Source organism: Diceros bicornis, chromosome 35 (assembly GCF_020826845.1).
Source record: "Diceros bicornis minor isolate mBicDic1 chromosome 35, mDicBic1.mat.cur, whole genome shotgun sequence".
NCBI lineage: Eukaryota > Metazoa > Chordata > Mammalia > Perissodactyla > Rhinocerotidae > Diceros > Diceros bicornis.
The window spans coordinates 62,402-89,533 of NC_080774.1; the positions used below are offsets into that span (position 1 = coordinate 62,402).

Sequence of the window (27,132 nt, forward strand, 5' to 3'; positions counted from 1 at the left end):
ACTAGATACTGTGTCTGGCTTCTTTCACTTAGCGTAATGCTTTTGAAGTTTAGTTTCATTACAGCATGTACCAACAGTCTGTTCCTTTTATTGCTGAATAGTATTCTATTTTGTTTATACGTTCACCAGTTAACTGACATTTACATTATTTACAGTTTTGGGCTACTATGAATAATCCTCATATGAACATTCACATACAAGTGTTTGTGTGAACGTGTTTTCCTTTATCTTGGATAAATTTCTAGAAGTAAAACTGCTGCATCGTATGCTAAGTTTATATTTAACTTTTTAAAGAAATTGCCAAAATCTTTTCAAAGTGGCTATACCATTTTATATTCCCACCAGCAGTCTATAAAGGTACCAATTTCTCTACATCTTTGTCCACACTTACTGTCTGCCTTTTGGGTTACAGCCATTCTAGTGGGTATAAAGTGGTACCTCATTATGATATAAACTTGTATTTCCCTAATAACTAATGATGTCAAGTATCTTTTCTTATGCTTATCTGCCATCTATATATCTTCTTTGGTGAAGTATCTGTTCAAATCCTTTGCCCATTTTTTTAACTGGGTTGTTTGTCTTCTTACTGAGTTGTAAGTGTTCTTTATATATTCTGGATATATTCCTGTAACAGATATATGATTTGCAAATATTATCTGCCAGTCTGTGACTTGTCTTTTAATTTTCTAAATGGTAACTTTGAAGTGCATAAGTTTGTATTTTGGTGTAGTCCAATTTATAACTCCAACAGCACAATCTACAAAGGGAGTTATATTTAAAACTTTTGCCTGAGCCAAGGTGAAGAATATTCTCCCATGTGTTTTCTTCTAGAAATTTTATAGCTTTAGCTCTTACATTTAAGTTTGTGTTTCATAATGAGTTAATTTTTTTATATTGTGTGAGGTAAAAGTCAAAGTTCGTCTTTTTTTAAAACTCTTAATTGTGGTAAAATATACATAACATAAAACTTATCATCTTAACCATTTTTAAGTATACAGTTCAGTGGAATTAAGTACATTCACATGTTGCCTAACCACTGCCACCATTCACCTCCGGGACTCTTCTCATCTTGCAAAACTGAAACTCTTCAGAACAATAATTTCCCATTCTCCTCCTACTCCCAGTCCCTGACAACCACCTATCTACCTTCTGTCTATGATTCTGACTCCTCTGGGAACCTCATAAGTAGAATCATATAGTGTTTGTCCTTTTGTGACTGGCTTATTTCACTTAACACATTTATAATGTCCTCAAGGTTCATCCATGTCGTAGCATGAGTCAGAATTTCCTTGCTTTTTAAGGCTGAATCATATTCCACTGTGTACATACACACACACACACACACACACACACACACACACACACACACACACACCATTTTATTTATCCATTCATGTTTTGGTGTACACTTGGATTACTTCCATCAAAAAAAGAGTAATTTTTTTTTAAAGTGAAAACTCTGTAATTTGAATTGGAAATATCAATATGAACCATAATTTTTTTCCTTTGCAAAGATTCCTAGGTCTACCTACTGAAACAGCCTAGAAGCAATGACATTCCAGTATCAACTGTGGTCTCCAAGCACTCAAAGGTATCAGGTTCCCAGGAGGAAAGGTTGATTACACATCAGGGACGGGAAATATTCAAATGAGCCTAGAATGTCTTGTGGGGCCCAAAAGCCAGGAGGCCAGCTAAGACTAACGTCATTTCAAAAGGGCTCAGAGCCAAGCTGAAGAGGGTCCCTGTAGCCAAAGCTGGGACAATGTAACCCTCTAAAAGAATAAGAACTGTAATTGATTCAAACTGGCTGACTATATTAAGATTTATGAGTTTCTTAATCATACTTAAATTAACAAAAAGAAAAAAAAAAATCCGGGGCTAGCCCCATGGCATGGTGGCTGGCTTGGTGTGTTCTGCTTCGGTGGCCCAGGTTCCTGGGTTCAGATCCCAGGCACGGACCTATACCACTCATCAGCCACACGTGGCAGTGACCCACATGTAGAGGAAGACTGGCACAGATGTTAGCTCAGGGAAAATCTTCTTCAAGCAAAAAACACGAGGAAGATTGGCAACAGATGTTAGCTCAGGGCTAATCTTCCTCAGCAAAAAAAAACGAACACAAAAACCTTTGCTGTCACCAATGGATATAACTAGGGCATCAACTCCTCAGTGAAAAGTGGCAACTAAAGGTAAAGAACTAAGCATGTATCCTGCCATTCCCATACAAATTGTATTTTTGGGTAACCAAACAGTTCTACTTAGAGAAGAAATGTTCTTTTTTAGAGAAGAATTCTGTAAATTCTTTACAGAAAAATTCCAACTATAAATACGGAAAGAATGATAGAACTAGAAAAGCACCACTTTGTAAATGCTGGGGAAGATGCTTTGTAAATGGCTGAGGGGAAGATCACTAACAGACAAAACCGTTAGAGACAGGTGATGGGAAACTTGACACCACTACCACCACACCATCACCACTGAACTCCCCAACCAATCTTGACATCACATAGAGTGAGTCAACCAGACAGACGTGCTCCTGAGGTGACAAAACAAAGCACTATGAAGTATTCTTGCCAGAAACGTAAATAAATGAATGCAAAAGCCTTTAAAGCTAAATTTCAGTCTACTGGAAATACTGGTGACAGGAAACAAGTTAAATGCTACCACAAGGAAACAGAGATAAATCCAAAATGTGGGATATTCTATAGGACAAATGGCTCAGGATCTTTAAAAAAATCAATGGGGAAAAAAACCCAGAAAGATGGGGTACTCTGGATTAAAAGAGACTTAAAGTATGTAACAATAAGAAGTGTGCACCTTGTTTGATTTCGATTTGAACTTGCCAATGTTAAAAAGGGAAATGCAAATTTGAATATGCAATAGGTATGTCTTGACATGAGTGCAGCCATGTTTGGCCGCTCCATTGACCTACAGCCACCAGCACAAAAAGAAATACAAAGCTGCTTTCTGCGTGGTGGGAACTGGCCCTTCTCTCACGGAGGGAGTTGCAGGTTGTAACATTTCAAGGCTCTTGGAGCGTCGTAGCACGGGATGGACTGGCCATCTGTGCCGGGCTGGGACGATAACCAAAGAGAACAATGCACGTACACAACTACTGGGCTGGGACGTTAGCCAGGGGGCTCAGTGCACGTACGCCACTGATAACCATTTTGTGCATGGAAACACTAAATGCTTGCTCTGCAAACTCTGTAATTGCTTACTCTGAAAATTACTGATGGTATAAAAACTGCTGGAAACTGAGACCCAATGAGAGTTCCACCTGTGGAAGGGACACCTTGCCCAGGACGTGTGATCCTTGCCCAGCCGCGTCGATTGACAGGGCTCTCCCGGCAGTGGGGCGTGGATGTTGTGAGTAACTGATTTGATGTGAAGTAATTGATTTGATATGAAGTAATTGATTTGATGTGTTCTCTTTTCGGTCAACCTGGTGTTTCTCTTTCCGGTTGATTTGTGTCATTTCTCTTCAGCCGATGTGGGTGTTTTCCCTTTCCAGTCGGGCTGATGTTTTTTCCCTCTTAATATTTGACCTATTTGGATCTGTTTGCAGACTGTCACCTTTACTATCCTCTATATAATAAAATATACCTTCAGTCCATTTGTTTGGAGTGGAAAGTGTCTTTTACGTCTCCGATCGAATCCCCGAACCTCTCATAACAAGGTACTACATGATAACAAGGAACTATTTTGTTAGGTGAGATACTGGCATTGTAGTTATATACGAAAATGTGCTTTAACGCATAAGGAGGTATGTAGGGCTGAAATGACATGAGGACTGAATTTGCTTTAAAATACTTCAGTTAAAACAGGGAGAGGGGAATAGATCAAACATGTGGCAAAATTTTGATAATTTTTGAAAGTGGGTAATGGATAGATGAAACTACATTTTATATCCCTTCACTTTTGTATTTGAAATTTTTTTTTTTATAAAAAAATTTAGGAATGTAGCACATATATGATAAGGTAGTTGGGAGGACTTCATGAGATAATGAACAAATACAGTCTAGACCAGAAATTTAAAATTACTGAACACAACACTCATTGAGTATATTCTGGTGCAAGGCAATGAACCAAGTGCTTGATAAGAATGCTTTCCTTTAATCCTCACAACTTCCCTAGGAAGTGGGAAGTCAAGATTTGGACAAATTAAGAAACTTGCTCTATAACTGACAGAGCTGAGGTCTGAACATGCCTTTGAACACTGAAGCATGTCCAGGAATAGCTGGCTCGGGTGTTCAAACCAAGCCTTCTGGTAAAACAACTAAAGATGCTGGTTATAGAATTTGAAAAATGTTCTAAAAAGTAACAAAGAGTTGACAATGTAGTAACAAAATAATCAAGTCAAAACCTAAGAAAGACTGGAACCTCAGAGAAGTAAGAAAGCATGTAAGCTACTTTTGCCCTGCAGTTAATGCTCATTTTAGAAAATACGAACTTTTATTCTAATTACCTTGTAGCATGGAAAAAACAAAAAACAAAATCAAAACCCAATGCCAGCCCAAAATGCTACATCTAACATAAAGCTCTTACTCTAAAAAGCTAGGACCCCAGTACACCTCAAATTCAGAATCCGAGTGAAGCCAATGTCGGCCAGCCTCATGCAGTGCTGCAGCCTGGGGCTTGTATCCAACCCCTAAAATGAGAATAAATTTGTCCTGGACTGACAGTTCTCAAAAACAGATGGAAAAAATTCAAAACTATATGCACATCTTTTCTTTTTTGTTTTTAATTTACTCAGGTGAATTTTGTGTTTCTTTTTTTTTATGTATTTATTTATTTATTTTGTGTGAGGAAGATCAGCCCTGAGCTAACATCCATGCTAATCCTCCTCTTTTTGCTGAGGAAGACCATCTCTGAGCTAACATCTATTGCCAACCCTCCTCCTTTTTTTCCCCCCAAAGCCCCAGTAGATAGTTGTATGTCATAGCTGCACATCCTTCTAGTTGCTGTATGTGGGACGCGGCCTCAACATGGCTGGAGAAGCGGTGCATCGGTGCGCACCCGGGATCCGTACCTGGGCCACCAGTAGCAGAGCACGCAAACAACCGCTAAGCCATGGGGCCGGCCCCTCTTTTGAAGAATTTTCCAAGTACAGTAACCAGCACACAAGATAAGGAAGCTCTCAGAAAACAAGATAACATGAACGAGAACTAACGAAAGAACAAACAGAAAGAAAACCCCAGACAACAGACGCTGGAATTAATGGACACTGACTGTAAGGCAAACATCTTATTACATTCAAGGAGAAAAACGCAAGCTTTAATGATTTGGCAAGGAATTGCACAAATGACTTAGCAAGCATATATGAAAAAGAACTAAAAAAAATTTATAGAAGTGAAAAAAAAGACACATTAACCAAAATATGTTTAATAACAGGTTAGAAAGAATTTGTAAACCTAAAGACAAAATAGAAAAAATTATCTCGAAAGTAGCAGGAAGAGAAAAAAATGGAAAACACAGAAGAGAGTAGATGACATAAAGACAAACTGAGAAGGTCTATCATAAACTTCAGTGGAGTCTGAGAAGAAACAAGAAAGCAAGTGAAAAATGAGGGAGAAGGCACAGCTCTTTCTTATAGCAGACAGCTGTCTAATGTATGCAGAAGGAATAATGGAATTAGACAAAATTCACTTGTCAACCAGCATAATAAAAACTAATTCAGACGAGAATCATCCATAGATGCTAAATGTGGGTGAAAGTTTGAGGAATAAGAAGAGTAAGAAAGTGTTTGTTTATTTAGTCTCAAGGTATCTCCCCACAGATACTTATTTACAAAGGGAAGAGGGAGTAACTTTACAGTGGAGAGTGCAGACATCACCTTCACCAAGTGAATCAAGTTTACATCAGCAGCAATGAGACAAATGACATCGTCACTTCTGAAACTCATCAAAACGAACATCACACAACCCCAACCGAGGAACATTCCACAAAATGGCTTGTACTCTCCAAAAACATCATGTCATAAAAGACTAAATAAGACTCAGGAACTGTAACAGCCAGGACAACCCAATGCAATGCATGATTCAAGTTATTCTTTTCCTGTAAAAGATATTTCCTAAATTCCTATAAAGGAGCAATTGGCAAAATCTAAATAAGACCTGTAGATTAAATAACAGTATTGTATCAACGTTAATTTCCTGATTCAGTGGTTATGTAAAAGACTGTTCTGGTTTTTAAGATTAGCTGCAGTATTTAGGGGTAAAGTAACATCACGTCTGCAAATTCGTTTCAAACAGTCAAGAAAAAAAGTGTGTATTTGCACATGCGTGCACATGTGTGTGTGTGCAGAGAGAGAAAAACAGGAGGAAGCAGGGAATGGAGAGCGAGACAGAAAATGATAAAGCAAATGTAGTAAGCTATTAACATTTGGGGAATCTGGGTGAAGAGTATACAAGAATTTTTTATGTTATTCCTGTAACTTTTCTAAGATCTAAAATTATGTCAAAATAAAAAGTTTAATTGAAAAAAAATTCAAAGCAATAAATAGTGTGTATAACTCCAAAACTCCTGTAGAGAGAGAAAAAGAATAAAAAATTATCAGTCAAAAAGAAGTTAAGAGAGGAGAAGAAAAAAAAAAACAGATCAAGGGCCAGCCCGGTGGCGTAGTGGTTAAGTTCACGTGCTCCACTTCAGCGGCCCAGGGTTTGCAGGTTCAAATCCCGGGCACGGACCCATGCACCGCTAACCAAGCCCTGCTGTAACCGGCGTCCCACATAATAAAAAAAGTAGAGGAAGACGGGCACAGATGTTAGCCCAGGGCCAATCTTCCTCAGCAAAAACAGGATTGGCAACAGATGTTAGCTCAGGGCTAATCTTCCTCACCAAAACAACAACAACAACAACAACAACAACAGATCAGGTACAGCAAATAGAAAGTATACAGTAAGATGGTAGATTTAAACCCAAATGCATCAATAATTACATTAATCACAAAGTGTTCCACTTAAAACACCAAGAATGACAGACAATTAAAAAAACAAGTATGCAGTTTAAAAAAGACACATCTAAACTATAAAGATACAAAAGCGTCAAAACCTAAAGAAAAATATATAACAAGTAATTAACCAAAAGGAAGTTCACATAGCTATATCAACATAAAACAGGCTTTAAAGGCTAAAAAGAATTTCTGGAAACAAAGGTGATTCCATAATCATTAAAGGCTCAACTCATCAGAAAAATATAATTTTAAGCTTGTTTGGAGAGGATGAGTAGCCTGCTCAAAGTCAGCCAAAGAGGGGTGGGCTGAGATTCAAACTGGCCACTCCGTTACATCACCTCTCCTCTCCAAGCTCCTACAGCTGAGGGCAGCGCCCAGACTCCACAGGACCAGAGCAGTCAGGCCTTATCTGCTGCTCCAGGACCGTCCCTGCCACGCCCCTCCTCCCCATGGCCAGCAGCACCTGCATCCACAAGCTGCTCCCTCTGCCTGCGTCCTCTCCCTCCCCTTCACACGGCTAATCTACAGATGCTCTGAGAGTGTGCCTGCCAGTGTCCTGGGCTTCCCTACGCCCCAGCTCTAATCCCACGGCCATCTGCACGCCCCTCCTCTGCCTCTTCTCTGAACTTCCTGGAAGATGCGAGCTCTCTGAGGCCTGTGTATCCTCAGTGCCTACCCAGTACGTGGAATATATAAACAAGTGTTTAATAAGGGCTGTGAGTTTTGAACAAGTAACCAATGAATGAACACTGCCAAATTTTACCAGGGAATTAGCATTTTAACCTGTAATTCCTCAAGAGGGTCAGTCTGAGGAACACTGAAGATATACAGTGTCATATGCACAGGAGCACTGGACAACCTTTCTCAGAAAAGCCCCTTTCTAGCATGATTCCGTTCCCTCCCTAACGCCCCACCTCACGTCAGACTTGAACCTCAGATCACTCTACTACAGACTACGCTATTAGCATGTGGTGATGGTGATAGTGTTTGACAGTGGTCCATGGGGGCAGAGGCCCTGCCCCTGGACTGGAGACAAAGGGAAATAAGGTTTGCTGACATAAATAAGTCAACCCCTACATGAGAGGAGAGGGAAAATCTTTCCAAGCCCCTAGGAATGGAGATTCACTGTAACTGAATTTGTAACAACACATTTAAGAGGGGAAGTATCAACGGTAGAAAGTAGTAAAACAACAAAAGCAAGTGAAAAAACAAAACATCTCAATAAGTGCTCAGCATCCTCAGAGGAAAGAAAGGGAGACGGAGGGGCTCACAGGCCTCCGTGAAACACCACTTCCGACGCTTGCCTCCCTTTACACGCTCACCATATAGCCTTCTAGTTGCTGGTATCACCCTTAATCCCTAGGGGGGGACACCCAGAATATGGGTCGAGTATATTTCATGGGAAAGGGGCTCCTCTGTTGTACATTTAAAAACTGCTTTGTATATTAGATCCTTTCAGCCCATCCCTGAGTGGGGTCATCTACATTTAGGGAAAAAACCAGTTTCTATCATTCCCCAGAGACCAGGCCACACACCCCACTATGCCCAGGGCACGGCAAGGTACCTAACTGGTCCTGCTTTCGTCACTTTCACCTGGGTTCAAGGAGCTGACAAGCGATCCTTTGTGGGTAAACAGTAACTACTTTCGGGGCCCAGCACAAGCACCCAATCTTTCACGTTAACCAATTTTCATGCCATGTATAACACAACTCTGACATTTTCTTTTTACTCGTGAGTCAGTTTTTTCATCGTTTGTCATCTGTCTCCCTCCACTAGAATGCAAACTCCCCAAGGGTATGGATTCTGTCAGTCTTGCTCACTACCACATGCCTGGGACCTTGAAGGGGGACTGGCACACAGTGTGCTCAGTAAATATCTGGAGAATGAAAAAATGAACAAATGTTTCAAAAATCCAAGTATACGGTTTGCACGTATCAGGATGTTCTTTATCTTGGAGAGTGTATATTGTCGTGTTAAGAACTCAGAGCCAGGAGCCTGACTGCCTGGGTTTGAATTCTGTCTTCTCCTACTCACATGCTGTGTTATCTTCACAGATCACCTGTTGGGTACCTTGCCGCACGGTGGGCAGAGTGGATGGATGTGGCCCAGTCACCAGGGAATGATAGAAATTGGGCTTTTTCCTAAATGTAGATGACCCCACTCACGGATGGGCTGAAAGGATATAACATACAAAGCAGTTCTTAGATGTACACTTACATGCTGTGTCATCTATGACAAATTTTTTTCATACTTCCCTCATCTTTAAAACGGAGCTAACATTAGCACCTTCCTCAAGAGGCTGCCGTGAGGATTCAAGTTTGTATCTGCAAAGCACTTAGACCCATAGCTGGGACATAGTCAACACTATATAAATGTTAACCACCAGTATTATCGAAGTTGTAAAACTTTTTTTATGTAAGTTCTCTGCATTTCTTAGGTTTGTAGTTATTTTACCTTTTTTATTGCCATTGTAAATAGGATAATTTTTCATTATATTTTCTAAATAGATAATATTTACAATAGGAAACTTACTGCTTTTTAGACTGACTTTGTACCAAGGTACCTTACTGAATTCTCCTCAAGCGACCACTATCTTCCCATCACAACAGAGCATCTTGATTAAGTCTGTATCACTGTCCTACTGCCTCATTTGCACTTCTGCAGCCACCTGCTGTTCCCACTACCCCCTCCTCCACCTTCCTCCCCTGCCCAACACACATACACACTCACACTCTGCTCTAGAAATACCACCAGCAACACCCACCACTACCATCACCACTGAATCCAACGTAAACTTTTATGACCTAATATTACTTGACCTCCCTGGGGTGTCTCACATGGCAAGCACTTTTCAGGTTTCTTTTCTTTTAACTCTGAAACACAAGTTTCTCCTCTTCTCTCACCTCTATTGGGCTCCATCTCAGTCTCCAGCTCCTCCTCTACTGCCTTCCTTTGTCATTCCCTGAGCATTGCCCTCAGTCCTCTTCTCACAATACACACTCTCCTTGAGCTAATTTGGCCATACCTGTCGGAGGAGGTCATCGAGAGGATGTGACTGCCAGGCGACCCGGGCAGTCAGAGGCTCCTTACCCTCCCCTGTCCTTGGAATGTGCACTCTGCCTACCATTCCCACAGTGGGAGCTGTTCCAAGGACATAGCTTTGAAAGAGTAAGGTGTTGTTGAGACCATGTGGATGGCAGACGTGACTGAACCCAGTTAGGACCTCTATGTAAACTTTTAAGATTTGGCAGGTGTGTGCGGAGATCTACTTGTCTTTTGGCTGCCCAAGACAAGCCTCTTAAGCTCCCTTGGTTAACAAACCTGCCACCTACCAATCTGGAGTGGTCTCTTTCTCCAGTCTCTCCTTGCCCTCCATGTAACAGGACCAGTTTGCGAACCAACAACACCTAATCAGTGTAACCCGTCCAGACCTTTCTCTTGAGACACATGCCTACCCACCCGCCCACCAGCACCTGGAGGGTCCAATCCATATAAAACTGAAATCTCCACCCACCCCCAGAACAACTCTGATGGTCTTTCCTGACTCAGGGAATGGTACCGCTCCCAACCCAGGCCCACAGAGCAGAACCCCAGCAGTCACCCCTGGCTCTTCCAGCTCCCTCACCACCTGCACCCAACTAGTTACCAAATTCAGCTGCTTCTGCCTCTTTAACATCTCTTTCCTCAAAACCACTAGTTTACTTAAACGTTTGTCTTCTCTTGCCTGCTACTGACTGTTCCAACCAAAAATCCTTTGGGAAAACACTTAGTAAGTCTCTCTCCCCTAGAGCATAAAAATCCAAGTTTTTAATGTGATCCTCAAAGCTCTCTATGACCTATCTGGTCTCTACCTATGCCTCTGGCCTCCTTTCTTAACATAGACTCCACATCACCACATCTACAAAACTCCAAACTCTACATTTCAGCAATCCTAGGCCTATGACCTATGACCTATGGTCCTATGACCAACATACTAGGTCATTTCAAGCCTCTCAAGTTTGCACACTGCTTCCTTTTCCTAGGCTGACTTTCAGTCCCTTGTTCACCTCATTCACCTTTCAAACCTCAGTTTAAGAATCTCTTATTAATCTCTGAAGCATTTCTTGGGGTGTCCCTACTTCCAACCGACCCTCTGCCGTGTGTCCCCCATGCACATCCACAGCCTGCTCTCAGAGAACCTCTCAACTCGTCATTGTCCCTATACGTCTTCTTGTCCACCACCCCCACCAGACCACGGCTCTTCCAAGGCAGGGACCATGAACACCTGTCTTTGCACTCAGCATCTGCCCCAGCGTTCAGCAAACAAAAGACAATAAACAAAACAGCTGAATAAGTGAATAATTTCCCAAATGAGGCCCCAAGATCTCAGACATAAAACACAATGAGTAAATACACGCTGAAAAAGTTGAAAGACCACTCGTTGAACTCAAGAGTTCGGGGTACAAGATTGACAGAAAAGTGACTGAAGGAAGGAGTAAATTAAAAGTCTGATGACAGGAAGCATTTCTGGACGGTCTAACATTCTCTAAAGGCGGCCCAGCGGCTTGGCAGAGGGGTGGGGAGAGGGAGCCCACGGCAAGCTCCGACTCCGGAAGACATGGAAAGCTAGCGTTCGGGGACAGCTTTTCAGAAACAAGGGAAACCCCACTCACCCAGACGGCGGCGGTGCGGACCCTGGCGGCCGTCCCCACGGTCGATCCCGTGCGCCCCGCGGAGGGCGGCAGGAGCCAGGGGCTGCCGGAGGAGAGAGAACGTGAGGGACACGGTCCCCGCCGCGCCCGCCCCCACGCAGGGACTCTCCGGCCCACAGCCGGAGGGTCCGACGACCCGCGCCCGCCTCCGCGCAGCTGAGACTCCCGCCCTCACGCAGCCCCGCGACCCCCGCCCCCCAACACACACGCGGCCCGGCCAGGACACTGCTCCGGTCGGGCAGGAGGGAGTGAGGCTACACCAGTCTGTACCGTCCCGCCGCCCTCAAAGTGGACGGACTCGGCGCGTCCGGCTCCCGCAGCCCCTGAACGGGCAGCGCGGGGACTCGTGGGAGACCGGCTGCCTCCATCTCCCGGATCTGCAGCCACATCGGCTCTCCTCGCTCTTGACTTGGCGGCGCCCGCCCTGGGTGCTTCGGCGACAGCTCTCGGTGCAGACGAGGTCAGCCCGCTCCCGCTGGGGTCACCGCGGCGGGTGACGGACGCCAACCGCCCAACAGAGCTCTACCAGCCTGAGCGGAGCCAACGGCTGCCGTTAGGGACGCACAGGAAATGCGTCAGTGCGACCCGAAGGCAGAATGAACTACAACTCCCAGAAGGCGCTGCAGGAGTTCCTCCCGCGCGCGGTGGCCCGCAGCCGGGGGCGGGGGGGTTGTCGGCGGCGGGATGGGGCATGCTGCCGCAGAGAAGCTCAGGCTCTCCAGCACTTGGGCGGGGACACTGCAGGCTTTAAATAATATAGGGAATTAAAATAATTGACAGCAATAGCACAAAGGCAGGAGTGATATAAATTGAGATAAAAGTGTTCTAAGGTCTCTGCTTTTCCAAAATGGTAAAAGTCCTAATTTACACCTTAATAACTCAAAGATTCATAATAACATGTTAACATAAATACCATTTTTGACACTGAGGAATAACATTTTGAAACTTAAAAGTTTTGAAACTGAAACCTCTTCAGGTTAAAAAATCTCCCCTGGGTTAGAAGGAGAGAAAAAAAACTTTGAGATAAGCTTTGCCAACTTCAGCTGTGCATACTCAGCATAATCAACTGGTTCAAAACTAACCAGGTCTGTCTGTCCCTCCTTAGTATATGAGTGAGCTGTCTATTCCAGGAAGTCAAGGTCCAGACATCAAGATTCAGCCTCACAAGACCAAATGCAGGCTGAAGATGAAAATTAACCATAAAAGTCCAGACAGTCAAGGGAAAAGAAATTCAGTCTTCAAGGCCAACACAGGCTGATGGGAAGGTGCCAACCAACAAGGCCACATGCTCCCCCCCACCTAAAACCCCAGCACATGCTCCCCCTCCCCTACCTAAAACCCCAGCACTTGCTCCCCCTCCCCTACCTAAAACCCTAGATAAAAACCCCTACTGTTTTCCCTTGGAGGAGGTGGATCTGAGTTCTAGCTCCCATCTTCTCGTCTGGCTGCCTTTCAGTAGTAAACCCCTTTCCTTGCCACAAGCCTGGCATTCCAGTTATTGCCCTCCTGTGTGGCAGGTAAATGAACTTGTGTTTGTGTTCTGTAACATTTTCATGAAAATTAAATTCATTTTCCAAAACAAATAGTGAGGAGTGGCATTGTTTTACTTTTTTGGGGGGGAGGGGGGATCTTTTAAATGTCTGGCTTAACAGAAAACAGCTGGGGGGGCTGGCCCCATTCCGTAGTGGTTAAGTGCACGTGCTCCGCTCCTGGCGGCCGGGGTTCAGATCCTGGGCCTGCACCGACGCACTGCTTGTCAGGCCATGCTGTGGCGGCGTCCCATATAAAGTGAAGGAAGATGGGCATAGATGTTAGCCCAGGGCCAGTCTTCCTCAGCAAAAAGAGGAGGATTGGCACAGATGTTAGCTCAGGGCTGATCTTCCTCACACACACAAAAAAAGAAAACAGCTGGATTCTCATATTTGCTTCTGCATTCAATCTGTTGCATATGTTGTTTTTGTGGAAGCATATAAAGAAAATCCAGCCTCAGGTATGTAGCTTTCCAACTACAGGTATGTAGTTGGAAAAGGACAGGGCATTTTAATATACATATCAGATAATTGTGTATGTTTTTTACCCAAGCCCCTAGCCCCATAAGACATTAACCACAACCTTGCTCAAAACAAGCCTGACACCTTTTCTTTAGCTTACAGGAAACCACAATGAGAGGAAGGAGGTGATGGCTGAGACATATAGTCGAAACCAGTTAAAACCGGTTGAAGGCAACATGGCAGTTTGACTTGAGCCAACACAGAACCCGCAGCTCATTATACACTCATTGTAATACATTACCATGCTACATAACACACACACCGACACCATGACAGTTTACAGCTGCCATGGCAATGGCAGGATCTAACTAAATAAGGAAAGAAAAGATGTGGCACCCTTGCTCCCCAGAAAAGCCTGCCCATTTCCCCAAATAACTATGAATAGTCCTCCCCTTCCTTACCTAGACACCTTATAACAGCTGCCAAGTCACCCCAGGAGCTGAGAAGTTGATTTGTGAACATAGTTCCCACTTCTCCTTTCTTTGGCCATTGAATAAAAGCTTGTGCTGTTGAATGCTCAGCTTCAGTCTCATTTCAAATCTGCGACACTGAACAGGGAAGAACCCTCTGAAAAAGGGATGGATTGTGGGTATGAGGCCCACCCATGGGCCCCTCGGAGGAGGAGGGAGCTCCTCTGAATGTGGGTCGGAGTCCCACTGGAGTGAGGTGAAATTGGTAACATATTCTTCTTAGATACTACAAGCTGAACAACGGATAGTTTAGTTGCAGTGTACAATCTGAAACTATACAGGTGAACTTTTTCTACTCTATTACATTAAAATCCACTGTTCTATCCCACACTTTATTTTTTTATTTATTTATTTTTTTGTGAGGAAGATCAGCCCTGTGCTAACATCTGCCAATCCTCTTCTTTTTTGCTGAGGAAGACTGGCCCCAGGCTAACATCCATGCTCATCTTCCTCCACTTTATATGGGACGCCGCCACAGCATGGCTTGCCAAGCGGTGCGTCAGTGCGCGCCTGGGATCCAAACTGGCAAACCCCGGGCTGCTGCAGCGGAGCGTGCACACTTAACCGCTTGTGCCACCGGGCTGGCCCCTATCTTGCACTTTAAATGGATAGTTTTATCATGCATGATTTTGTTACATCATGCATTGGTCATTTGGAAAATATTGTTTCACTGACTTATGATCTTCCAAATGTGGACACATTTCATTATACAATATGAAAAACTGTATTCATTAGTATCATCATTGATCTTAAATATTGGGAAGCTGTGAAGTTCACAGTGCCAGATACAAGTTTTCCAAAATTCTATTTTCCATTTGAAAACCTTAATTTTATTTTGGCAAAAATATACTGTCATTTGTTTCCATTGAAGTGACAAGCTCACTTGGTTGATTTTTGAGAAAATGTCTGCCACATCCCCAGGTCCGCCTTGTCTCTCAGTCCTTCTGTCATGCAAAGTTCAGCTCCCAACCTAATCACACAAGTGCTTTTTCTGGAGACAACCATGGAACTTCAGTATGCAGCACAGAGGATTTGTTGTACAGATATTAAAAAGATATGTACTCAAGAGTTGAGATTTAATCAAATTATTTTCTACTGCTCCATCAAGGACATCCTGAAATGAAATTGGTCCCATTTTTTTTTTTAACTGTGAATATAGGGATGAAGAATACAACAGCTACTAATAAATATACTTTGGTGTCATCTCTCTGATGCATGCTGAGTGCCAATATTTACCCACTATTGCTTTTGCACCATCAGTGCAAATTCAACACTGCAAATAACATCATAAATTTGGGCTTATCAGTGTTCATTGTAAAGTTATTTCCACTTTTCTGGATGTTTGAAAATTTTGATAACAGAATATTGGGGGAAAATATTATGGAAAAGACAAACTTTTCAATAAATTGTGTAGGAACAATGAGATAGCTATACAATAATAGAAAAAAGATTGTTGTCTCACAGTATATTTAAAATAAATCCTAGATAGGGCCAGCCCCGTGACTTAGCGGTTAGGTGCGCACGCTCTGCTGCTGGCGGCCCGGGGTTCGGATCCTGGGCATGCACCAAGGCACGGCTTCTCCGGCCATGCTGAGGCCGCGTCCCACATACAGCAACTAGAAGGACGTGCAACTATGACATACAACTATCTACTGGGGCTTTGGGGGGAAAAAATAAATAAATAAAATCTTTTAAAAAAATAAAATAAATCCTAGATAGATTAAACACTAAATGTGGAAAGGAAGGCTCTAAAAGTTTTAGACTGAAATGTAGAGTTAGCATCTTTTTCCCACTGATTTGTTAAACAATCTCTGTTATATACTAAGTTCTCATATTGTTAGTTTTCTATGCTGCTGTAACAAATTATCACAAACTTAGTGGCTTAAAAGAACACAAATTTATTATCTTACAGTTCCATGGGTCAAAAGCTCGATGCAAGGCTGCATTCCTTTCTGGAGGCTTTGGGGGAGAATCCTTTTCCTTAACTTTTCCAGATTCTAGAGGTCACCTGCATCTCTTGGCTCATGGCCCCTTCCTCCATCTTCAAAACCAGCAACAGAGGGTTGAGTCCTACTCACATCGCATCACTCTGGCCTCCTCTTCTGCCTCCCTCTTCCACTTTTAAGGACTACTGTGATTATAATGGGCACACGTGGATAATCCAGGATAATCTTTCTACTTTAAGGTCAGCTAATTAGCAAACTAAGTTCCCCTTTTCTATGTAAGATAATATATTCATAAATTCCAGGATTAGGATGTGGACATCTTTCAGGAGCCAGTATTTTGTCTACCACATATATGTGAGTCTGTTTCTGGTCTCCTTATTTTGTTCCACTGTTATTTGCCTACAGTGGGGGTCTGCAAACTTTTCTGTAAAAGGCCATTGTATTAGTTTGTGAGGACTGCCATAACAAAGTACCACAGACTGAGTGGCTTAAGCAGCATAAATTAATTTTCTCACAGTTCTGGAGGCTGGAAGTCCGAGATCAACAGAATTGGTTTCTTCTGAGCCCTCTCTCCTTGGCTTGTAGATAGCCATATTCTCCCTGTGTCCTCACATCGTCTTCCCTCTGTGTGTGTCTGTGTCCTAATCTCCTCTTCTTATAATAAGGACACTAGCCATATTGGATTAGGGCCCATCCCAATACCCTCATTTTAACTTAAAATGTTTAAAGACCTTAAACAGTCACATCCTGAGTTACTGGGGATTAGGACTCAACACAGGAATTTTGGAGGACACAATTCAGCCCATAACAATCAGTTAGTAAATATTTTAGGTTCTATGGGCCATAGTCTGTCGCAGCTACTGAACTCGGCCACTGTAGCACAAAAGCAATCATTGATAATACATAAATGAATGAGCATGGTTGTGTTCCAGTAAAACTCTAGTTACAAAAGTCGACAGCAAGCCAGATTTGGCCTATGGTCCACTGTTTGCCAATTCCTGGTCTACACTATGCCAGTACATCACTGTCTTGTTATTCAACTATAACTGTAAGCCTTGATAAGCAGTAGGTCAGAGACCTTTTTGTTGTTCTTCAAAATGGTCTTGGTTATTTTTATTCCTTTGGTCTTGCATGCCCATTTTAGGCTTTGATTGCCAAGTTCCATGTAAATCCATTATAATAAGTTGTGATACCTGTTAGGATGTATATCCAGGTGGCAAGCACTGCTGCTTCATTATCCAATAACTATCCTCTCTCCTTCTTTGCTAAAAGAACAATATATACGTTTAGGTATTGGTTGGCCATAAGTTTATGGCATCCCCCTTTCTAGATTCAGTGGATGAATGTTGATGTCTTCATCAATTCACACAAATATTTATGGAATGCCTATGAGTAAGCCACTGTATTAGGTGCAGAGGATACATCAGTAATTAAAATTAAGATCCGTCGTGAAGCATTCATTTCAGCAGGGAAAGACAGATAATAAACAAGATAGATAGATAGATACATAGATACATATATACATAGATGATAGACAGATACATAGGTAGGTAGATAGATACGTAGATAGGTAGGTAGGTAGACGGACAGATGTAGATTAAAAAGTGACAAGTACTATGGAAAAAATAGAAAGAACCAAGTAAAGGGAATTAGCAGTGCCAGTGTGGTGGCTGCGATTTTAAATAAAGCAGTATCTAGTTTCCTAAGGCTGATGTAACAAAGCACCACAGAGCGTGGGCTTGAACAGAAATTTACTGTCTCACAGTTCTGGCGGCCAGAGGTCCAAAATCAAGGTGTTGTAGGACTGGTTCCCTCTGAGGGCTGTGAGGGCAAGATGTCATACAGGCCTCTCCCCTTGACTCGTAGACCCTTCTTCTGTGTCTCCACATCACCTTTCCTCTATGTGTATCTGTGTCCAAATTTCCCCTCCCTTTTTTTTTTTATAAGGACACCAGTGATATTGAATTAGAGCTCGCCCTAATGACTTCACTTTAACTTGATTACCTCTGTAAAGACCCTTTCTCCCAAATAAGGTCACATTCTGGTACTGGGGGAATTCTCACTTCAACACATGAATTTTGGAAGACACAATTCAATCCCTAACAGGCAGTCAGGGCAGAATTCATCTGTAAGGTAATACACACTAACGCTAATCTTTTTCCATGGGGCTGTGTGATAACAGAACTTTGTCACCAAAAATATCTAAAACTTAATTCCTAATGTATGGACCCAAAAGCAGTTGGCTTTTCCAACCCTTTGAAGCCCAAATCTGTTGAATCTCTATTCCCTTGCCATCTATCTCCTAAATTCATCTCATCCTTGGACTATCTTGCCAACCTCAACCAGCAGCTGTTTATACAAACCATTACTTTGATTCTCTTCAACCAATTCCTCTACAGCTGCTGAGACACTAGGCACATGGTCAGCTTGCAACTTACTTAAATAAAGTTAACAATCAACTTTTTTTTCACTTCTTGCCATGTAACAGGAAAGCCAATTCCACAGATTTAATCAATGTGTGCTTAATTCGTGATTGAATGCTAAGAGAACACTTTCTGATTCCCCATGTGCCCACAGATTTGGTGATGGAGATGCCGGGGCCGTTCTTAAAAATCCTCAGTGGTTTCCCATTACTCTTAAGATAGCGCCAAGATCCTTAGCCAGATGTGTAGGCAGCAAGGAGCAGAAAACCTGCAGATGCTGGAACCAAAGTGATCTGGGTTTGAACCCTGGCCCCTCCACTTCTTACTGTGCAACCTGGGACAAGTCACTTTGAACTCATAAAATGGAAGGAGGTAACGCTCATTAACAGAATTAGTGTGAAAATTAAATGAGATGGTGAATGTAACTCACATGCCACGTGACTTGTTTTAACATAATTAATTTACTTTCTTCCCTTTAGATCCCAATTTCCACTTAGCAGCTGCTTCATTTTAAGATACGACATCACCACAATGACAACATAAAGAGGGAGATGGAGGACATTATTTGAGGGAGGTCTGAGTGAATTTGTCTCTGGACAGAATAACAACAATGGTAGTTTGTACTTATTTTTTAGATTAGAATAGCTAATTTTATAAGACCCTCTACTATATGCCAGACATTATCCTATTTGAGATCTGCCACAAACTCGCTAGTTATCTTTCAAATGAAGCTCCAGCATTTACTAGCTATGTGAATGTGGGCAAATTACTTAAAATTTCCAAACTCTAGTTCCCTTAACTATAGGGGGGATAATATTATATTCCTCATAGGGTTATAGATAGAAATAATCTAATGCATTACAGGGTTTAGCAGATTGGCTATTTCATATTAAGCTGTCTATAAATGAAGATGAGTTACAAAAATCAGCAACTACTACCACTATTGTTATTAGCACTCACTTGGAGCTACAAATTTTCTCATTTCACAGAAATACCTGGTTTTATTTTATTTTATTTTATTTTTGGTGAGGAAGATCAGCCCTGAGCTAACATCCATGCTAATCCTCCTCTTTTTGCTGAGAAAGACCGGCTCTGAGCTAACATCTACTGCCAATCCTCCTCCTTTGTTTCCCCAGAGCCCTAGTAGATAGTTGTATGTCAGTTTTACAGCCTTCTAGTTGCGGTGTGTGGGACGCGGCCTCAGCATGGCTGGACAAGCGGTGCGTCGGTGCGCACCCGGGATCCGAACATGGGCCGCCAGTAGCAGAGCGCGCGCTTAACTGCTAAGCCACGGGGCCGGCCCCCAAATATTTTTTAAAAATCAACTTTATTGAGGTGAAATTTACATACAACAAACTGGATCCACTTCAAGTGCATAGTTTGATGAGTTTAACAAATGAACAGTCATGGAACCACCACCACAAACAAGATACAGATCATTCCGATGGTTCCCTATGGTCCTATTTGCAGTCATTCTCCCACCCTCAGACACAGGCAACCACGGATTTATCGGCTGTCATTATCGATTATGTTTTCTAAAATTTTACAAACGGGAGTTACATGGTATGTGCTCTTTTGTGTCTGACTTCTTTCACTTAGAATGTTTTTGAGATTTAACCATGCTGTTGGGTATATCATTAGTTTATTACTTTTTATTGCTGAGTAGTATTCCATTATACGGCTGCACTGCAATTTATCCATTCACATTTTGTGAATTATTATACATGATATCTGTTGTGTTTATTATATTTGTTCCAATTTCAGCCTACTATGAATAATGCTGAACATTCATGGACATGTTTTTTTTGCATGGACATGTTTTCAATTCTCTTGGGTATTTACCTAGGAGTGGAATTGATGGGTCATATGATAACTGTAGGTTTACCATTTTGAAGACATGGTAAACTGTTTTCCAAAGTGGCTGTACTATTTTATAATCCCACCAGCAATGTATGAGGCTTCTAATCTCTCCAATCCTCACTAGCAATTGTTACTTTTTTATCTTAGTCACGCTACTGTATGTGAAGTGCTATCTCCTTGTGGTTTTGATTTGTATTTCCCTAATGACGAATGATGTTGAGCATCTTGACATAGGTTTACTTGGCATTCATATGTATTCTTTTATGAAGCATCTGGTAAAACATTTTGCATATTTTTCTTTTTATTGGTTTGTCATCTTATAACTTACAAGTTATAAGAGTTCTCTGTATTCCAGATACAAATCTTTGTCAGATACATGTACTATGAATATATACTAGCCTATGGCTTGCCTTTTTATGTTTAACAGTGTTTTCAAAGAACTTAAATTTTTAATTTTTATGAAGTCTAATTTATCATTTTTCTTTTATGACTCATGCTATAAGAAATCTTTGCCTAGCCCAGGGCCATAAACATTTTTTCTGTTTCCTTCTAGATATTTAAAAGTTTCAGGGACCAGCCTCGTGGCTTAGCGGTTAAGTGCGCGTGCTCCGCTACTGGCAGCCCGGGTTCGGATCCCAGGTGTGCACCGACGCACCGCTTCTCTAGCCATGCTGAGGCTGCGTCCCACATACAGCAACTAGAAGGATGTGCAACTATGACATACAGCTGTCTGCTGGGGCTTTGGGGAAAAAAAGGAGGAGGATTGACAATAGATGTTAGCTCAGAGCCGGTCTTCCTCAGCAAAAAAAACAGGAGGATTAGCGTGGATGTTAGCTCAGGGCTGATCTTCCTCACAAAAAAAATAAAATAAACGTTTCAGCTTTTGCATTTAGGTTTGTGATGCATTTTTAGTTATTTTTTGTATGTAATGTGAGGTAAGGGGAGGGTTTTTTTTTTCCCATACAAATATCCAGTTGTTACACCATCATTTGTTTAAATGACTCTTTTCCACATTGAATTATTTCGGCACTTGTGTCAAAATTTAATTGACAACATGTGTAGGTCAATTTCTGGACTCTATCCTGTTTTACTGATCTATATCTATCCTCATGCCAACATTTTACTAGTATAGTTCTACAGTAAACTTTGAAATTAGGTTGTGTAAGCCCTCCAACATTGTTCTTTTTAAAAAATTGCTTTGGTTATTCTAGATCCTTTGCATCTCCATATACATTTCTGATTAGCTTGTCAATTTCCACACAAATGCCTCTGAACCTAAAGATTAACCTGGGGAGAACTGTCATCTTAACAATATTGGGTTTTCCCACCCTTGACCATGGTAAATTTCTCCATTCATTATGTATTTTTTATTATGTGTTCTTGAATTTCTTTCAGCAATATTTCATACTTTTCACTGTACAAATCTTGCTCATTTCATTAAATTTATCTAAGTATTTCACATTTTTGCATCATTGTAAGTGGGATTATATTTCTGGTTTCACTTTCAAATTGTTCCCTGCTAGTACACAGAAATCAATTTTTGTATATTGATCTAGTATCCTGTGACCTTGCCAAATTCCCTTATTAAGATTCTAGTAGCTTTTTGTAGGTAAGAACTTCTGAAGAGAATATATTTCATCACTCAAGAGATTGTTTTCCTGATCCTAACAGTAATATATATTCTTTGAAGAGACTTTGCAAAGAATAGAAAAGTACAAAAAAATAGAAAAGCAAACACCAATTCTCTCAATATGTAGGTTAACTGCTGTTAATCTTTTGACAAATTTCCTTTGTTTTGAGCAAGATTCATTTTTTTACAATTCATTTATTTTTACATATTTTAGCTTATTCTATATTGACTATTATTTATCACACTTTTTTAAATAACACTTCACAGCATCAACATTTTTTGTTATCAAACTTTGCATAATCTTAATGTTTGCATACTATTCCATTACACTGATATGCTATAATCATTTTGCTATTATACATTTTTTATATTGCAAATTTTGCACTATTATAAGTAATGTTTCAGTGATCATCCATACCTATGTATCTTTTCCCACATTCCTTTGGGTACTAATAATAGTAGTATAATTATTAATAGCTAACACATATAGTACTTACTATGTGCCAGGTACTGTTTTAAGTACTTTATACACATTGTCTCACTTAATCCACACAACAACCCTCCGAGGTAGACACTAGTAGTATCTCCATTACACAGTTGAGGAAAATTCAGCCATAAGTTATCAGAAATTCTAAGAGGCTCAATTAAGGGGCTGCTCTTCTACTGCCAAAAAGAACCACTGATTATGATGAAAACTATTTCTGACAGGAGTCTGTCAAACACATGAATGGCAGGTAAGCACTGCAGAGAGCAGCAGTCACTGGGATCTAGTTCTGGGTCTGACTTCACTCAGAACGTGAAGGCTGTGCCAACTCCCCTTATCTCAACTGCACGTGAAGAGTGCAAGTGACATGGTCTCATGCTCCCTGTAGTCTCAAGTCTCGCGATTCTAACAATCACTTCTAGACTTTCCCGGGAGAGACGCCAGGAGCTTTGTCTTGTTGATCTCAGTAATATTTATTTATCATTCAGTAATCAATCAGTGAGCACCTAATATATATGTTTGCTAGAAAATGGCACATAACGGTCAGTCCCCACACACAGATCCATTTATAGGATGAAACAGAGAATTAAAATGGATTCTGTAAGTTTTTTTTGGGTCATGGATTTACCAGTGAATCTGAAGATTAGGATCCTCTCCCTAGAAGAGAAAACCACTGTATAAACAAAATAATTTTGCATACAATATTAAAAGTCGTTTACTGATCCTCAGAAATGAATCCATACACCCACTCTGGGTGAGTGGTTTCCTCAGGTTGCTAAGTTCTGATGCAGGTAAAAGGGAAAAACACATATGACTAAAATGGAAGTGGGAACTCAATCTTTTCTTACTAGCACTCAAGCAGGTTTACATTAAATGACACTGGGGCAGGCAATAGCGGTAACATTAATAATCACAGCTAATAATTATAAAGTACTTAACATACATCAGGCACTTTTCTAAGCTGTTTATACGTTTATTCATTTAATACCACAATCTGACAAGGTGAGTGATCTTATCCCTAACTTACAGAGGAGGATATTATAAGTCAGGCACAGAGCAGCGAGGTAGCATGCCCAAGTTCACAAGTAAGTTACAGACAGAGGTGGGATTTCAACCTGGGTATGCGAACTCAAGCTTATGCTCCTAACAACTAAGTTTTCTTCATAAGACAAAAGACTACCTTGCAAAGAGGGTGGCTTTGGGCACTGCTGTATTTATTTCATGAGCATACTTGCTCTAAGCACTGCCCAGGTACCTGCTCCCACTCAAACAGAGAACCTCCCTGGTGTGTTCAAATACCAAATATTCCTCTAAGTCCCAATGTCCAGAGAATCACTGTTTTTAAAATCCCAGGAGCCTTTAGCACCCTGTTTCAAAGAGCACAACTCTAACTGTGAGCCGAATGACTTAGAATTAAGGGAAGTTTGCTAGCAGGTGGTTCTCAAGCTTCCTTGATGGTGAAATAGAGAAACTAGATATCTTTTTTTTAATATTTAAAAATGTTTTCAAATAACTATTACAGTAACAATGAAAAGACTATAAAACGAACTCAAAATCCCATTATCTAACAAATCAATTCTGTTCATTTATCTATAGATATTTTTTCAATTCTTGCCCACATGCAAATATATTTAAAAATGGGTACTACTAGTAAATGTGTTGTTCTTTTTCTGCTTTACATTATAAGCATCTTCCCTGCTGCTAACCGAAATATAGTTTACATTAGACACATAAAGCAGACTAAACACTACTAAGTGTCTCAGAAAAGAGGGACAACCAAGTAACAAATGGCTTAATAATTCACTGGAATATTATTTTCCATCTTTTGTTACAATACCTATATCAACTTTTTATTCTTCTCAGCAACAACTCTCATCTATTTATCTTTTTGAAGTAGCATTTTCATTTATTTATATTTTTGAAGAAGGTAATAAAGCTGCACGGTCTCAACAACTCCTCTGCTTAATGTTTCCTTTGATTTTAGCACATAAGGCTTGGTCAAGAATGCTCCCAGGCCAATTACTTTTGCAGGAATTTGTGGAAAGAAGAAAATCTGACATATTTGTGTACTAAAATAATATCTGTGGGTTTTTCCCCCTCCAGGACCAATTCTCTAGTGCACAAAATGGTGGTAACAAGGTTGAAAGCATTTCCACATAGATTACACCTGTACAACTTCTCTCCAAAAGGAGTTCCCCAATGCAAAATAAAGTTACTGCTCTTTGTGAAGAATTTTCCATATTCACTATATTAATAAGTATTTTCTCTAAAATGATTTGTCTGGTATCTAATAAGGTTGGGGCTATTAACAAGTGCTGTCCCACACTGATTACATGTTAAGATTTGCTCTCCAGTGTGAGCTATCTGATGTACTATAAATGGAGAGTTCTGGCTGAAGATAATTCCACACTGATTACATTTATAGGTTTCTTCTCCAACGTGAATCCTCTGATGCTTAATAAGGTCATTCTTCCGAATGAAGGCTTTCCCACACTGACAACATTCGTATGGTTTCTCTCCAGTATGAATTCTCTGGTGCACAATGAGGGCAGAACTCTGGCTGAAGGATTTTCCACAATCACGGCATTCATATGGTTTCTCTCTAGTATGGGTTCTCTGATGTGAATAAAGGTGAGAGCTTCGACTAAAGCATTTTCCGCAATCTTTACACTCGAAGGGTTTTAGTCCAGTGTGAGTTCTATGATGCACAACAAGGTGAGATCTTTGGCTGTAAGACTTCCCACATTCATTACATTCATAGGGCCTCACTCTAATGTGAGTTCTCTGATGCAGAATGAGATGTGTGTTCTGTCTGAAAGATTTCCCACATTCAGGACATTCATAAGGTTTCTCTCCAGTATGAGTTCTCTGATGCCTAATAAGCCTGGAGCTATGAACAAAAGATTTCCCACACTGATTACAGGTGTACAGTTTGTCACCTGTATGAGTTCTCTGATGGGTAACAAGGTGAGAGAACCAGCTGAAGGATTTTCCACATTCTTTACATTCATAGGGTTCTTCACCAGTATGAGTCTTTTGATGTCCAATGAGGTGAGAACTCCGACTGAAAGATTTTCCACATTCTTTACATTCATAGGGTTTTTCTCCAGTATGAATAAGCCGGTGCCTGGTAAGATTAGAGCGCCAGCTGAAGAATTTCCCACATTCCTTACATTCATAGGGTTTCTCTCTATGTATACCCTTCGATATACCAAGGGATGTACCATGAGTAAGAGAGTTATCATTATCAGGGGATTTGTAGGATTTATCTGTTTGAGTTCTTGCAAATTGAATAAGGTGAATGTTTTGACAGAAGGTTTGACCACATTCATTACTGTTACTTGAATAGCTTTCCTGATGACCACTAAAAACTAAATCATGTTTTAACCTTTTAGTACATAAGTCATGTTTCTGGAAATACTCTCTCAGTACTAGCTGAGCAGGAAGAAGACAGTTTCCCCCATATTTACCATTTTCACAGACTCTCTCTTGAGTAAGTACTTTCTTTTGGGTGAATGCCACTTGCCTCAAATGTCTCTCCTGGTTTTCTTGATACTTGTCCAACTGGTCTTCACATTTCCAGACTTCTTCTAACGACAAATACCAGAGATCATTCTTTGCCATTCCTTCCATTCTAATGTCATAGGATTGTTTATCTTTGGAAATGCTCTTACTGGAAACTGATGATTTAATTTCAACTGCAGTCTCCAAATCTGAAAGAAATGAAAAAGCTTTGCATAACTAAAAAAAGTATTAAGGTCAGAATGGTGGGATGTACGTGGAGACAAAGTATGTAAACCATGCAGAGTTGCTTTCCAATATGGTTCTGTAACCTTGACAGAGAATGAGAAAGGGAGGAACAGAGCAGTAAACAGGAAATGCGTCATCAGGTACCTAGTACATAAAAGCCGTAAAAGGAGCAAAGAGAGTAAAGCCACAGGCCTGGGCATGATGCATGGGATCAGGATATGCAGGGTGCAGTGGCAATAAGGGAAGCCCACAGAAAGGACTGCACTCCCATTATCTAATCCCACTACTACTGACGTAAGAACCTAACATGTCTACTTGTTGCCAGGCCCTTCCCCAGACAAGTATTCTTCATACTACTGCCAATCTAATATTCCTAAACCACGAATGCAGCCATAGGTCAGGCAATGCCTTTTATCTACATCACCAAAGCACTACAGAGTAACGCCCAGACGACTGACACAACACACCTCTCAGAAAGGCTGTGTGATGGGCTGGAAGGGCAAGAGCACGGAAGCTACCCAGACACAGGTTCTAATTTAAGCTTTACCACTACTAGCAGTTTACTCTAACAAGTTGCTAAACTTTTCAAAAATCATTTTGCTTATCTGTAATCCAAGGATGACAGTATTTGCTCGTGTAAGATTATCATAAGTATTATACAGGGTGTGAGCTCATCACAGTCTCTGACACATGTATAGTCAAAGTGATACCATTTATAGTAATCACTATTCCTGTCTCCTATTTTGAGTACTTTGTTCTGAGACATCAAGACTTAACAACTGAGAGGACTAGCACCACAGGACACTAACTGAGAACCTACACACTAACTCATATTCTCCTGGACTTTTCACCCTTCTGCTTGTACCCACAGG

At 41.1% G+C, this 27,132-nt stretch overlaps 2 protein-coding genes across 20 annotated transcripts in view; both read right to left on the reverse strand.

Annotated features, from left to right (window-relative positions):
- The window catches only part of ZNF268 (zinc finger protein 268), a 51,731-nt gene extending 25,698 nt beyond the window's left edge, over positions 1 to 26,033 (reverse strand). For 4 of the 8 annotated variants that reach the window (XR_009216818.1, XM_058531109.1, XM_058531103.1 and 1 more), the window contains exons 1-2: positions 11,917 to 12,108; positions 11,608 to 11,689 (exon numbers count right to left, since the gene is read on the reverse strand). Coding sequence is in view for 4 of the 8 variants with exons in the window: in XM_058531109.1 (XP_058387092.1) it covers positions 11,608 to 11,689; positions 11,917 to 12,035 (201 nt within the window). In the remaining 4 variants the exon portion in view is untranslated. Of the gene's footprint in view, positions 1 to 4,574; positions 4,681 to 11,607; positions 11,690 to 11,852; positions 12,169 to 25,980 lie in introns of those variants that run through there. The other 4 variants (XM_058531107.1, XM_058531104.1, XM_058531105.1 and 1 more) reach the window with 4 other exon arrangements.
- Positions 21,214 to 27,132, reverse strand: part of ZNF10 (zinc finger protein 10) — a 72,993-nt gene continuing 67,074 nt past the window's right edge. For all 12 annotated transcript variants that reach the window (XM_058531141.1, XM_058531136.1, XM_058531139.1 and 9 more), the window contains one exon: positions 21,214 to 26,223. In XM_058531141.1, coding sequence (XP_058387124.1) covers positions 24,761 to 26,223 — 1,463 coding nt within the window. In that variant the 3' untranslated portion in view covers positions 21,214 to 24,760. The remainder of the gene's footprint in view (positions 26,224 to 27,132) is intronic.